At 43.4% G+C, this 15,713-nt stretch overlaps 1 protein-coding gene across 1 annotated transcript in view; it reads right to left on the bottom strand.

The window, feature by feature from the left end:
* GUCY1A2 (guanylate cyclase 1 soluble subunit alpha 2) overlaps positions 1–15,713 on the bottom strand; it is a 180,040-nt gene that overhangs the window by 147,952 nt on the left and 16,375 nt on the right. The window contains exon 2 of the mRNA XM_044441813.1: positions 11,669–11,730. Within this exon, the coding sequence (XP_044297748.1) occupies positions 11,669–11,730 (62 nt within the window). The remainder of the gene's footprint in view (positions 1–11,668; positions 11,731–15,713) is intronic.

Genomic DNA, 15,713 nt, shown 5'->3' with positions numbered 1-15,713 from the left:
TATTTGTAACTTATCAGGTATGGTACAGAATAACAGGTCATCTTATACATAAAGAACAGGACCAGAACTGGATGAAGAACAGGATTTGGGTTTGGTGGTGGTGTTTGTTTGTTTGTTTTGTGATATCCTTCTAAAATCTACCAATATAATACCTGGGGAAAGGTTTTTCAACCTCACCACTCACACCCAAACGCTTACACCAGGCTCCACCATTCCAGGTGGGGCTGTAATGCATCAGGGTTGCACAAGTCAATTTCATCTCTTCCTCCATACTCTAAAGTAAAGGGACACATGAGAGAGGTGTACTGAGCTATGCATGGTGTGGAAAAAGTGCATAGCTCTCTCATAATACTAGAATCATGGTCATCCCATGAATATAATGGGTAGGAGATTCGGGACAGAAGTATTTATTCACACTATGCATGGGTGAACTATGGAAATTCACTACCAGGGAGTAGTGATGACCGTCCATGGGATGGCCTTAAGAGAGGATTGGCCAGATCCATGGAGGAAGAGGCTATCAGTGGCTAGTAGTTCTGTTGGATATGTGCTGCCTCCATTGTCAGAGGTATATGCCTGTGTACCCTGGTTGCTGAGGAGTATGGGCAGATGGAATGCTTGTACCCATCCTGCCCAAGGGATCCTGTGGACAGCTGGTTTGCCACCATGTAAATGGAGTGCTGCACGGGACTGACCATTGGTCCATCTGATCCAGTTTGATCCAGTTCTCATGTCTTTGCAGCTCTCAACCATAGATGAACTGATGACTCACACACTCTGAGTATATTCTGCTTTCTTTTAACCATCATTTCAGAGGCCCTACTGCTATCAACATTCTGTAAACCACATAGCATAACCACAAGCTGATAGGCCAAATCCAGCCCTCCTGGGGTCCCAGTCTAACCCAGATGGCTTTTTTACTCGCTATACCCCTTTTCCATGGACACTGAACATTCTATGGTCTTCCAGCTCTTCTGTGGTTTATTTTTCCACTAAAAGTTTTACATAAGAACTGTTTTGGCTATTGAGGAATATGAAAATGAAAAGAAGAATGGTGCTGGGTCAGAGCAGGGGTCCAGCATCCACAGTGACCAACCAGTTGCCACAGGTTCCCACAAGCAGGACAAAGTGCAACAGGTTTCCAGCCACTGATGTGCGTGGGCACAGTGCCTCTGGTTCTTGAAATGCCGCTCCTTGACCTGAGTTACCTGATGTAGGAACTTCCACCTAAAATATGCTGGCATTTTTAGTATATTGGCTTTCCCTCTTTTGCCTTCAGCTGCACCCATTACTGGTATGCAACCCCCCCCCCCCCAAAGAGCTTCTCCAAAACAGAGTTCAGTCCTAAAGCAGAAATTGGTTTCCTGCCCTTGACAGCAAGGAAGAATTTCACAAATAGGAGAATCACGCACACAGCTTCCAGAAAGACAGCTACTAGCACGGCCCATCAAAAGGTGCCCTGCAGCTATTTTATTTTTCCTTCCTTAATAGACATTTTTAAATAAGAAAAAATGGGAAAACTTTGTGTAATCCCAGGAGGGTTATGATCGGACCTTGATGCTGTCTGAACCCCTTGTAAATTTCAGGTTTTGCAGCAGGGTGATTACATAATAAATGGGTCATCTGGAAGCACACAGGCACACAAACACGGCATCCCATCCCTTGAGTTCTTGGAATATGGGCTCGAAAAGAAGAGCATCACCTTTGCCAGAGAATTTCCACTCCCTTGCTCCCCCATCTGTTCCAGATTCTGCATCAAACTATGAGTAAGGATGTGCTGGTGATTCCCAAAGCAACCGCTGATTCTTCCACTCTGCCCTGAGCTGTTCTCCTGACTTGCCAGCATTATTTATACCCAGGAGAGCAGGAGAGCTCAGTTCAACGAAAAGGTTATAGGATGCACAAGGACAAATTCCTAAGGCTCAGAGAGTTTCAAGAGCATGGGATGAATTTTAGCATGTACTTCCAGCCCATCTTGAAGGGCACACCAATTGCCAGGGCTCCTGGATAATTACATACGAGTCAAGAGCACCATCCGACATGTGCTATTTGTCACTGCTGCTTAGCTGATACAGATATCGTCTCCATGCTATACAGCAAGGATAGGTGGTCTACAGAGTGGATGCAGCCCCTGTGAGTCCCTGTATGACCCTGCAAAAATGGAGCTGTTGAAGGCATCGAGAGCTTGCATCTTGAAGGCAGAATTATTTCAGTGCAGAGGGTTGGTGCCTGGAAAGCTGTCTGTGCCCCCTGCTGAGTGGTTCAGTCCAGCTTCCTTGTCCTGCTTTCTAATTGGCCACAACTGAGATTTTGCCAGTGGGGTAAACAGGGCATTTGCTTCCAGATTGAGAGTTATTTGACACCACTCCTCGCCCAGTTCTTAAAATGATTGCTTCAAATACTGTTGTGATGACCACCTTTTATATTTTGGCCAGGTTTGTTATAAATTCAGAAGTGGCATCAGCGCAGAGTGGTGCACCAGCATGGGCCTACAAGCCCCAGTTCCATCCCTGGAAGAATGAGCTTAAAAAACAAAAAGCTGCAGAGTTGCAGCAGATCAGCATAGTCCGTGCTGGGCTGGTGGGACAGATGGACTAGTGGGCTTATTCAGTTGTCTATCCGGGCTGCTGCAAATGACACCGGCAGGAAGAGTGAGTCACAGCACAACCTTATGCCTATGACCAGTGCTTTTTTGTAAAAAAAAAAAAAAAAAAAAACCGGTGCCGGAACTCACATCTAGTTAATCTTTTATTTAAGGTTTTTTTTTAGGGTAATCTTTTATTAGCAGGACCGGTGGTTGAGAAGTAATTAGTAATTTTTTTCATTTTTAAATTTGTGGTCATGCTTTTACACTAAAAATTAAAAAAAAAGATTTTCAATTCACCAACTTTTTTAAAATAAAGAAATTATTTACCTTTTGCACATAGCCAGTCACTCTACACACACCAACACTGTGTAATGAAACATAATGGTTGCCGCCCGCAGTAAGCACTCAGCGTGCAACCACACGACCCATCACAAGCCGAGCAGTGTCACAAGCCCAGCAGCACCATCACAACCAGCACAGACACACAAGCAGCCCGCATGCACCATTTTAATGATTTGCCGCCAACCTGCTATGCCCGACAGGGCGATTCAAAATCACGTGCAAAAATCCATCGAAAAAAGGTGCCGGAATGCCATTCCGGTGCGTTCTATGACAAAAAAAGCCCTGCCTATGACAGAGGAGCCCACAGCTCCAGGAGGGCTGGTTGGAGCATGCTGAGAGTTGTAGGCCTTTTCTCTGCCTAAAAATGCAAAGGACTGCAGCCCCAGAAGTACCATTTCATAATGATATTTCTGACCTTCTGGGTGTATCTCTAAAATCTTATTGTGAATTATTAGAAACAAAGGCCATTTGTCTCTGGACTACTTCTCATATTTATGAAGGTGTCCAAGCCAGCCACCTGTGGCCTTCCTGATATTTTGGCCTCCACCTCCCATCAGCCCTGCCCAAAATAGCCAATGACAAGGGATCACAGGAGTTGAACACCAAACATCTGGAAGGCCACAAGCTTCTTTAATGCACCTGAACATGGCCCACTGTTTCTTCCTTCTTCCCACCCTTGGTGCTCTGCTGCCTAAAGGCAGCCAAGGGGAGTTAACCATGACGACAAAAATGCCTCTTCTTGGCTCACGAAATGGGGCCCTAGTGACAGGAAGGTCTCTTTCTTATCCTTCTGGGTGAGCTACAAGTGCCCTTACCTTTCACCTCTTATGTTATCTTTTGCTGCTGGTTTGATGCAGATAAAACACATTTTTGCTGCTATTCCTCTAAATATGGCTGGTTAACTCTTTATGGTAGGTATAACACTGCTATTATTGGCACAGAGATTGATTAACTGGGCAATGTTATTTCATTTATTCATTATTATAATTTCAGTCCAATAGCTGCAACTCTCTGAGAGGTTTACAAAGAATAAAACCTTTAAAATACGATAAAAACCTATTTACATATAAGAGACTCTAAAACACACATATATAGAGTCATAGATTCACAAAAAGTAGAGTCAGAAAGGACCAGGAAGGTCATCTGGATCAACCTCCCACAGGAGCAGGATGCAAACTCACACAACCTCCCTTGGCAAGTGGTTCTGCTGCCTTATTGCTCTGACAGTTAGAAGTCCTTCCTTTTGTCCAGCCTGTACCTGGTGTACTGTAGGTTAAGTTCATTGTTCCATATCCTATACTCTAAGATGAGTAAAAAGAGATCTTTTCGTTCTTCTGTGTGACAGCCTTTAAGGTACCAGTAGAGTGCTATCAAGTCTTCTTTTCTCAAGGCTGAACAGACCAGCTCTTTCAGCATCCCATCATATGGCTTAGTTTCTAAGCCTTGAATCATCCTTGTTGTCCTGGACTCTTTCTAGTTTTTCTGCATCTTTTTTGAACCTGGTACCCACAACTGAACACGGTGTTCCAGATGAAGTCTGACTAGTACAAAGTAATTGGGAACAAGTGCTTCTTTTGTTCTGGAAGTGATGCTTCTATTTATGCATCCCAAAATAGAGTTTGCCGTTTTTGCAGCTCCATAACATTGCATTATTGTTCCCTGGACTTCCTCAACTAGATCATTTCAAAGATGCTGAAGAGAACTGGTCCTATCAAAAAAAAACCTTTAAGAAGACAACAATAAGAAAAATCTGGAATCCAATTAAAACCTCATCATATTCTACCAAATGCCTGAGAGAAGGAGGAGTCTTAACCTGGCAAAAAACAAGGCCACTGAAGCAACCTGAGCCTAAATTGATCAACAAGGTTCCACAAGAATTCTCAAGCTAAACACCTCCTTCTTCAAGGCATGTCCCACCTCATCCAGAATAGGTTGAACTTCACCACCCCTCACCTGATCAGACTGACAACCAACTAACAACTTCTCATTCTTGTCTGGGTTGAGTTCCAGCTGGTGTCTTAGATCTTCATTTAACCTTATGATATGCTTTCAATGACGTTGTCCATTGTTAACATTGTATTGCAACCTATCATAGATTATGGTTACTGCATTTAAATTGTCTCTTCTATAAACTGTTTTGAGCACCACATATCTCTGGAAAACATGTTATACGTATATGATTATATATGGATGATTCCTCTCTACTCTTTCATTTGTTTTAGCCGCCCACCTCCACTAGTTTCTGGCCATTTTTGTACAATGCAATCAAATGTTACTCATGTATGTAAGCATTCACTGCAGCAAAATGGAAAAGCAAAAAGACAGTCTCTTCAGTAAAACCTGGGCGATGTATTTACTCAGTTTAGTACAATAGGAGAGCAGTCCAGCTAAGGTTTGAAATCATTGCTACTATGCAAAAATAACTGACCCATTAATAAATAACCATTATATGAGTCATTCTACAGGAAGGTCAATAGACTGTACCTACTATGTGCTAAAAATATCAACATCCTGAAACCAGGTGCTTTAACCCTAGGGGCCTGGTCCAGCCAAGGCACTGCACTTAAATTCAAGGATACACAGAAAGAAAAAAGCCACCCGTGTCAAAGATGAGAGACAGTTTCTTAAATACATATACTGGTGAAATATTGATAGAGGTTTTCAGTAAACAAGCAAAGGAAATGCTGGCAGATGAAATCTTAGTAGAGGGCTTGCTGATGTGACATGTTGCTCCTGGGCCATCAGTAACCTGGGCACCTAGCACAGGTCGGGTTCCAGGTAGAAAGCCAAAGCCATGAAGTTTGTACTGTTCCTTTCCCCCTTTGTTTCAGAGGCTGTCAATACACACGAAGTAGCCTTCTATCTGAGTGGCGAAGGAAGGGAGGGTGAGAAAAGGCCCAGTTATAACTAACTATATAGAGATGGTGGACCTAGAGAGGTGGTGGGCTCTCCCACACTAGAGACATTCAAAAAGAAACGGCAGCTATCTGAGTGGGATGGTGTAACGAGGTGTCCTGCAACAGCAAGGGGTTGGACTCGATGGGCCTCATGTCCCCTTCCAACTCTACTCTTCTATGATTCTATGATATAGTTAATGGTGTTTGGTAGCTGGTGATCTTATACCTTCACTGAGACCCTAAAGACTTCCCACAGCAATTAAACCTAACAAGGATCCTAACTAAAGCTGTACTTAATGCCTGCACTGGACACTGGGAAGAGTTCTCATGCAACTCCTTGTCACAGTGACAGTCTCAGTACACCAAATAACCCAAGCACTGTGCTTTAAAAATGTTGATTTTGTTCCTGGGATTGATTAGGTGTTTTAGGAAAAAATATTTTTTACATCTTCATTGTTGTTGTTGTTAGTCACGAAGTCATGTCCGACCCATCGCGACCCCATGGACAACACTCCTCCAGGCCTTCCTGTCCTCTACCATTTCCTGGAGTCCACCTAAGCTCACACCAACTGCCTCAGTGACTCCATCTAACCACCTCACCCTCTGCCGTCCCTTCTTCTTTTGCCATCTATTGTTCCCAGCATTAGACTCTTCCCCAGGGAGTCCTTCCTTCTCATTAGGTGGCCAAAGTATTTGAGTTTCATCTTCAGGATCTGGCCTTCTAAAGAGCAGTCAGGGTTGATCTCCTCTAGGACTGACTGGTTTGATCGCCTTGCGGTCCAAGAGACTCGCAGGAGTCTCCTCCAGCACCACAATTCAAAGGCCTCAATCCTTTTGCACTCACCCTTTCTTATGGTCCAGCTTTCACAGCCATACAAATGGGAAAAGCATAGCCTTGACTATACGCACTTTTGTTGGCAGGGTAATGTCTCTGCTTTTTAGTATGCTGTCTAGATTTGCCATAGCTTTCCTCCCCAGGAGCAAGCGTCTTAATTTCTTAGCTGCAGTCCCCATCTGTGGTGATCTTGGAGCCCAGGAAAATAAAATCTGTCACTACCTCCATTTCTTCCCCATCTATTTGCCAGGAAGTGAGAGGACCGGATGCCATGATCTTAGTTTTCTTAATGTTGAGTCTCAAGCCAACTTTTGCGCTCTCTCCTTTTGCACTCTCTCTTTAGATCCTCTTCACTTTCTGCCATTAGAGTGGTATCATCTGCATATCTGAGGTTGTTGATATTTCTCCCAGCAATCTTAATTCCAACTGGTGATTCATCTAGCCCCGCCTTTCTCATGATGTGCTCTGCATATAAGTTAAATAGACAGGGTAACAGTATACAGCCTTGCCGAGCTCCTTTCTCAATTTTGAACCAATCAGTGGTTCCGTGTCCAGTTCTCACTGTTGCTTCTTGACCTGCATATAGGTTTTTCAAGAGACAAATAATATGGTCTGGTACTCCCATCTCTTTAAGAACTTGCCACAATTTGTTGTGATCCACACAATCAAAGGCTTTAGCATAGTCAATGAAGCAGAAGATGTTTTTCTGGAACTCGCTAGCTTTCTCCATGATCTAGCATATGCTGGCAATTTGATCTCTTGTTCCTCTCCCTCTTTGAAATCCTGCCTGTACTTCTGGTAGTTCTCAGTCCACATACTGCAGAAGCCTAGCTTGTAGGATTTTGAGCATAACTTTGCTAGCATGTGAAATGAGTGCAATGGTGCGGTAGTTTGAACATTCTTTGGCATTGCCCTTCTTTGGGATCGGAATGTAAACTGACCTTTTCCAATCCTGTGGCCACTGTTGAGCTTTCCAAATTTGCTGGCATATTGAGTGTAGCACTTTTACTGCATCGTCTTTTAGGATTTTGAATAGCTCAGCTGGAATATTGTCACCTCCACTAGCTTTGTTGTTGCTCAGACTTCCTAAGGCCCATTTGACTTCACGTTCCAGGATGTCTGGCTCGAGGTCAGTGACCACCCCATCGTGGTTATCAGGGACGTTAAGCTCTTTCTTGTATAGTTCTTCTGTGTAATCTTGCCACCTCTTCTTACTCTCTTCTGCCTCTGTTAGGTCCCTGCCATTTTGGTCCTTTATCATGCCCATCTTTGCATGAAACGTTCCCTCCATATCCCCAATTTTCTTGAAGAGATCTCTGGTCCTCCCTATTCTATTGTTGTCTTCTACTTGTTTGCACTGTTCATTTGAGAAGGCATTCTTATCTCTTCTAGCTATTCTCTGGAATTCTGCATTTAATTGGGTGTATCTTTCTCCCTTGCCTTTTGCTTCCCTTCTTTCCTCAGCTATTTGTAAAGCTTCCTCAGATAGCCATTTTGCTTTCTTGCATTTCTTTTTCTTTGGGATGGCTTTAGTTGCTACCTCTTGTACAATGTTGCGAACCTCTGTCCATAGTTGTTCAGGCACTCTGTTCATCAGATCTAATTCCTTAAATCTATTTGTCACCTCTACTGTATATTCATCAGGGATATGATTTAGGTCATACCTGAGTGGCCTAGTGTTTTTCCCTACTTTCTTCAATTTAAGCCTAAATTTTGCAACAAGAAGCTCATAATCTGAGCCACAGTCAGCTCCTGGTCTTGTTTTTACTGACTGTATAGAGCTTCTCCATCTCTGACTGCAGAGCACATAGTCAATCTGATTCCTGTGTTGACCGTCTGGTGGTGTCCATGGATAGAGTCATCTCTTGGGTTGTTGGAAAAGAGTGTTTGCTATGACCATTGTATTCTCCATAAGGATATCATTTTTTGGAGTTAATTCTAGAAGGTGTTGTAGGCCTTCATAGAACTGGTCAACTTCAGCCTCTTCAGCACCAGTGGTTGGGGCATAGACTTGGATTATTGTGATGTTCAATGGTTTGCCTTGGATTCAAACTGAGATCATTCTTTCATTTTGGAGATTGTATCCCAGTACTGCTTTTCCTACTCTTTTACTGACTATGAAGGCTACTCCATTTCTTCTGAGGGATTCCTGCCCGCAGTAGTAAACCTGATGATCATCTGAATTAAATTCACCCATTCCTGTCCATTTTAGTTCACTGATTCCTAAGATGTCGATGTTCAGTCTTGCCCTCTCTTGTTTCACCACGTCCAGCTTGCCTTGATTCATGGATCTTACATTCCAGGTTCCTATGGAGTATAGATCTTTACAGCATCGTACTCTCATTTCACCACCAGATACATCTGCAACTGAGTGTCCTTTCGGCTTTGACCAAGTCGCTTCATTCTTTCTGGCGCTACCAGTACTTGCCTTCTGCTCTTCCCCAGTAGCATATTGGACACCTTCTGACCTGAGGGGCTCATCTTCCGGCGTCATATCTTTTTGCCTTTTGGTACTGTCCATGGGGTTTTCATGGCAAAGATACTGGAGTGGGTTGCCATTTCCTTCTCCAGTGGATCATGTTTTGTCAGAGCTCTCTGCTATGACCTGTCCGTCTTGGCTAACCCTGCACAGCCTAGCTCATAGTTTCATTGAGCTACGCAAGGCCCTTCGCCACGACAAGGCAGTGATCAGGCCACTTTACTGAAATCACAAAGACATGTACAACTGTAGCAGCCATAAGCAAATTAAATTGTAAACAATATGGCTATGCAGTAGGATTCACTTGCCGATACCATCTCCTCACAAAACAGACTTCCAAATAATACTTGTATACACCAGCAACTGAAAACAAAGGGCTCGGTCCAATTCTTTGTCTCTTCTTGCCATTGAGCACATGCAACCCGTCTTTGAGCTTGTGATAAGTGAGCCCCGCTGGCCTGCTGGGAAGAGGTTCAACTGATTTCCAAGTGAATCTGAATTCACTCCCTGCTGAGTCTTAAATTCCTACCCTCTCGCCTATGCAGCTCCCCACTGATCATCTGAACAGAATAATTTTATTAAAAAAACCAAGCAAAAAACAACAGCTCCCATTTACTTAATGTTGGAAAAAGAATAACCTGCTTCCAAATGCGCAATATGTTTTCTTTCATTGTGTATCTGGTGGTTATTTGATCTACCTTTAAATTTTATGTCTTCTGATTTCTCAAGAAATATAGCTTATATTGTTTGCAAAACAACAGTTATCAGAACAGATTCATATCCCTTAATATCTGAAAATAATTGTGTTAGCTAAAATAAGTGAAATGATTTTGCTCTTATTGTTTTTGTCAAACCATGCTTTCTTTTTCCTTGTTCATTCATTCATTTGTTCTTTCATTGTATTTATATCCTGTCTTTTTCCCTGCAAGGCACCCAGAGCAGCTTACATAATTCTCCCATTCCTTTCCATTTTATTATCACAACAACAACCTTGTGAGGTAGGCTAGGCTGAAAGCCAGTGAATGGCTTAAAGTCACCCACTGAGTTTCATGTCTGATGGGGAACTAGAACCTGAACCTCCTGAATTCCAGTCCAGCACTTTAACCACTGTGCCACACAGGATAACTTAATTAAATACCAATTTGAAGTACCAAAAAGAGGCAAGGAGACTGATCAAATAGCCTCCTAGTTCTTGCAGTGGAGGAGAGAAGAATGACAGGGTGATTCCTCCCCTGCCGGTCCACTGCAAATAGCCCCTGGCGAAGGGCTTCCCCAAGGGATGCTGCAAACTACATTCCACAGGATCCACTTGCTGCCTGGTGCCAGAGAGGATCAAAACAGCAAGACTTCCATTCCTTCCCTCTTCCTGTAGCTCCCCATTGCTGTCAGTAAGTTAGGCTGAAGGGATGGAGAAGGTGGTGGAAGGGGGGCTCTGTGCTTTGCTGGCATCATAGTTAATAAGCTCCTTGAAACTCATTCTTACGAACCTGGAAGGTTAAGTGGATGGCATCTCTATTTCGGAGACAGGTTTCTGGATGGAAAAGGCTCCCTGGTGGAGGGTGGTGGACGAGTGCATGGCAGAGGTGGCAGGGTGACTGGTTAGGCTCCTAAGAATCCATTGCATCTAAACTGGTGCTTATTTTGTTGCAGATAATCAACAGAAAGACCAAGGGTTACTGTCCACCCTATCTGCTCTCACTGGAAGTCCTGCTTAGCAACCCTTTGGCTTCAGCAATTTCCATATACTCCGATTTTTTATTTCGGAGCATAAGGTCTAGAAACTTCATGCATTAAAACAAAGACTCCAGGTGCTGATGAGGCATAAGCCCCAGGGCAATCCCAACTTACGAAGTAGCTGAAGTACTGCAAAGGGCTCTGTTTTGACATAGCAGCTCATGTTTTCCTAAGTCAAAGATCTTAAACAGAGACCATGAGGCAGAATGCATTCTATAAAATAAAGAACCAAGTAGGCACAGAGCCTAGTTATGGAAGGCCATTTAGAAATAATAAACGCAGGTATGTATACAGGAAGTAATGCAAGATTACTTCTGGTTATCCCTAGTTATTAATTGACCATGAGGGTTTGGGTTTATTTATTTTTTTAATTCAGATACAAGATTCAGTTCTGTATGTTCTCATTCATTCCTGACCAAGTTATAAAATGTCCAATACAGAGAAAGGAACAAAGGTCACATGTCAAATTGGAATGATTGGTATACAGGAAAAACTGTCCTAAAATATCCTTCAAAGAGGGTTCTGGCAAGCAAAATATTTGGACATCATCCACTCTGATGAGAAGCCCTGTTGAAAGTAATGGGACCCACAGAAAAGCTCTTGAGCACTTCCCAGGCATTTCAGAGGGCTTGGGCAAAAAAGCTCCCCAGGTGGATTGGGTCCCACCCTGCCAGGAGGTGCTATCTTAGCAATCCTCTGTTGTTATTGCCACCCACTCATTCATCCATCCATTCATCCATCCTGCCAGCTAGGCAGGCACTCTTTCTAGTTTTGAAGAAATTGGTTCTACTTACCCAATAACTTGACGCTCATAATGCTTCAGGGTCCTCTGGAGAGTCTGTCTTATGGTCTGAGGCTAGAGAATAAACACAGAAATAATAATAAATATGTTATCAACCATTTGTCAGTCAGCTTTGCTCTTAGCACAGTGTCAGAATGGAGGGAACTACCAAGATTATCGCTTAATCTAATGCATGTTTTTCCAATTACATACTTTTTTTCTTTCATCACACATCTGCTGTGCTTCCCCCAGAGTAACAGGAAGAAAGCTGCCCAGAAGTAACAAGCTGTTTTTGTTCCACAAACACATCAATATTTCAAGGCTCTTCCCTGATATTTTAGTCCTCCATTAAATCAGCAGTGGTTTCTTTAGTGCCAGTATTAGCTAAATATAAGAAGAAACAAAAAGAAAACATGATACGTGCAAAATAAGATGATAGCCGCTTAGGGCCAAGAAAGGTATTCCACCTGTGCATTTCTGCAGTTTGGCAAGGAAGCTTTTCATTAAAGTCGGGAAAAGGTGAACACGCATACCTGGCCAATGTCTAGCTTGCCACTTAAATAGTAACAGCTGCATCACTGGGCCAAAATCTTCCCATCCCACGTTTTGTCTCCCCACTTGTAGGGCACCAAATTGAGGCAGGTGAATGTTGACAATTTGGTGAGGTCAAAATTCACCCAGACACCCTCAAACCTGTGATCAGGTATTGGCAATACTTGCTCTTTCCAAAATTCCCCATTCTAAGGACCATTCTCAGGAAAAAGAATGGGAGTGACTGGACAATCAAAGTTGGGAGAGAATTCTGAATTCTTTTCCATTGCAAAACCAAGTGTCTGTCCCCACGTACCAACTTCCTTCCAGTAACTGAACAGTGACCATTCATCCCTGCAGAGTAGTCTTCCCTAAGCTGGCACCTTCCAAATGGCTGAATTGCAACTCCCATCATAGCAGTTGACACTTGCTGACTGTGTAAGATGGGAGTTGCCACTCGGATCCTCTGAAGGGTACCACATTGGGGGGGAAAGCTCTAGAGGAATGTACAATGCAATACTTTTCATCAGTGTCACAAGAAATGGAATTCACCATCCAAAGAAAGGATGGTTTGACCTCCTCTTATAAGGATGCCATAACAGATCCAGCATGGCCCATCGTGTGGGACCAGTTTCCGTTGGAAAGCAATTCTGTGATTGCAGGGCAATGGGCAATAAGCTTCCATCACCTTTCCCTCAAAAAAAAGGGAGCCAGCTTTGGACAGGAAAGGGAGAAAAGACAACTCTAGCACTGGAGAGCCAAAAAGATTTCTGTCCTCCTTTATGGAGCCTGAAAATTACATTTAGTTTGTGGGAACAAGAAGCACAGATCTTGACTGGGCTTTCATCCTGCCTGTGGCAATTGCCTTTCCATCTGTCCACCACTGTCCTTCCATTACCCATTTCAGCAGGTCTTTCGGTGTTATTGCACTGTGTCCCACAACTCTATGCATCTGTTTTCCTTCTGAACTGCTTTGTCAGCAAAAGCAAGAAGATTACCATCTGAACGCTGAGAAGGTGGGAAAGGCGATAAAGTGCCTTTGGAGCGTTGGCAACTGTTAACCTAAGAAGGGAAGGCAGATCACAAGTTGCAGCTGGTGGATCCAACATCAGGAGGCTTGTGTGTCTATTCCAGATTTTACTCTGAACTTTAAAGGAGCTATCAACAGTGCTGAACACTGCTTTCCAAGTACTTTCAGCACCATGGATGGATCCTCCCCAGTTCAGAGTGAAATACAGAATGGATATGTCCAATTGACACAGAAGTCACCAGCCTCCATCATAGAGACACACACAACACATGCTTCTTTCTTCTCAGAACTTCACTGGCTTCCTTATGCCTTAAAGAGGACAGTGCCCTTGTGACAAATTATGTGTGTTGTAGCACTTTGGAGATGAACCCATTTAGATGCATGAACCACAGCAGCCTAGATTTTAAGGTTCTCTGTTATGCTTTCTGCAGCAGACTGACAAAGCTCCCCTTTTGGTATCAGCAGCCCTTCTTCCAGTGTCCCACCAACCTCTTCATATGGATCTTATTCTTGAGTGTAGAAACCAACAGACTTTACATTAAGAAAAGGGCTTCAGAGGCCCAGAAACTGAGACTTAAGAATGGAGATGGTCTAAGGTGACTATTAAACAGCACACTGTCTGTCTAGAAGCACTAAATGGATATGCCATGAGGCCAAAGGAAAAGGAGAGGGATTGAGGGAACTTAAGAAGAGACGTGCTGAATCAAACTACATGCCTGCCTAGCAGGGCTGGAATCCACATGGTTAGATACCTGGCAAGGCCCCACATCCCAGCAGAACCCACTGACAAGAGCTTCTTGGGCTTGCTCTGCTTCTTCAGCATTGCAACCTGCTCATTCGCCTGCCCCTCTCTCTGGCCCACAACAGTGGAGGAAAACAGCACCACTGCCTAGGTTCTCACTGCCTGTTGAGGAACCACATGAGAAAGAGAATGAGAAGCAAAGGGAGCTGGTGACATGGTAGAGAGAAGGTGGTTTGAAAGGAGTCCAGTGAAGATGTCTTCTCCAAGAGGCCTTGGAAATCTAGAACCTGAAGCCTTTAGGAAGGTTAGAAACTAAATTTCAAGGCAACAGACTTTTTCCACTCATGCTTCCCAGCAGCTAGCATCCAATCCAACCAAATTGCCTCCAGTCCCAGAGCTATCCTAAAGAACTATGGCTAGTGGCTATTGATTGTCCATGAAAGAAAGTTGGAGCAAGCCTAAAATAGGAATGGAGCTTAGGATGGACACTGCCGAACAAGACAGAGAGAGAGACCAAAAAACAGGAGAGAAAGAAGACACCAATTTGTTTAACATTTGCCAGATAGGTGCGCATTTAGAAATGCTAACCAAAAAACAGGGCAATATATCCCACCATAGTAGAGAATTCTGTGATCAGGTAGCCTGGGCATCAGTTGCTTGTCCAGATGCCAACTGTGGATGGGCACCATCACCCCCAGGGCCCTCCCTTGTGATTCTTTATACCGGACTTGCACTAAACAGCCCATCCAATAGGGGACATCTCCAAACTACTTCTCCAGAAGGGAGGACTGTTGCATGTAAAGAAGGACTCCTGTCCAAGCTAGATGACACTGCTTCATCCACTCATTAGTTGTTCACCTTAGGTGGCCACAGGGCATCTGGCCAGCTGTTCTTTTTCAATGAAATGTTCTCTGTGTAACAGAAAGCTGGATGTGTGAAAATAATAGGTAGTATTTTGTGTGACAAAATATTACATGAAGACTTTGAGAAGTCCACCGTAAAGCCACTCACTCAGAAGTTTCCATTTCACTCCCTTTCTAGAGCTCATTCTTCCTAGCTGCAGCTGGATTCAGAAGAGCATTTATCAGTACTTGAAAAAACATTCAGCATTCAAAATGCAAACATTGCATTTGGAGCTGCTAGTCCTTTGTGGGTGTAGAGACAAAACATCTATGCTTAGGCAACCAAAATGGCCTGACATGATAATATCCTGTTGAGATCCACAATCACAGCAACACACACACTCCACTTTATCCTACAGGCTTTATGTGTGCATGGTATATTCATTCTGCAAAGTGTGAGCTAAAATGGCATGGTATATTCATTCTGCAAAGTGTGAGCTAAAATGGTTGCTCCTTTTTGCAAAAGCAATCCCGGAAGGATTGCACGAGTAAAGCGTGACTCTTTTTTTTAAAAAAGGCATTTTTTCCTACATTATAGAAATCAAAGTTGTCAAAACGATGGCTGCATGTCCCCTGGAAAGCAAAGGTGAATATAAATTGCTTTAATTAAGTGAACTTTAATAGACAACCTTGAACTTCCACAGTATTTTCGGACCTGAACACTGATTCAGTCATCTTTCCTCAGTCCTGCCAATAAGTATGGAGAGGAAGGCAATCATGCCAAGCCGATGTAATAAAAATATTGATAAATCACAGCTTAATTATCCTCACCACTACTTCAGCAAAAGCATAAGATCCATATGATGTTGAATATCAGCCCTAAGTAGAAGGCACAATTTATGGGAGCCTTCTT

This window comes from Varanus komodoensis, unplaced genomic scaffold (genome assembly GCF_004798865.1).
Source record: "Varanus komodoensis strain SLA01 unplaced genomic scaffold, ASM479886v1 scaffold4, whole genome shotgun sequence".
Classification (NCBI taxonomy): domain Eukaryota; kingdom Metazoa; phylum Chordata; class Lepidosauria; order Squamata; family Varanidae; genus Varanus; species Varanus komodoensis.
Note: the sequence above shows the minus strand (reverse complement) of the source record. Positions and strands in the feature narration are given on the sequence as shown.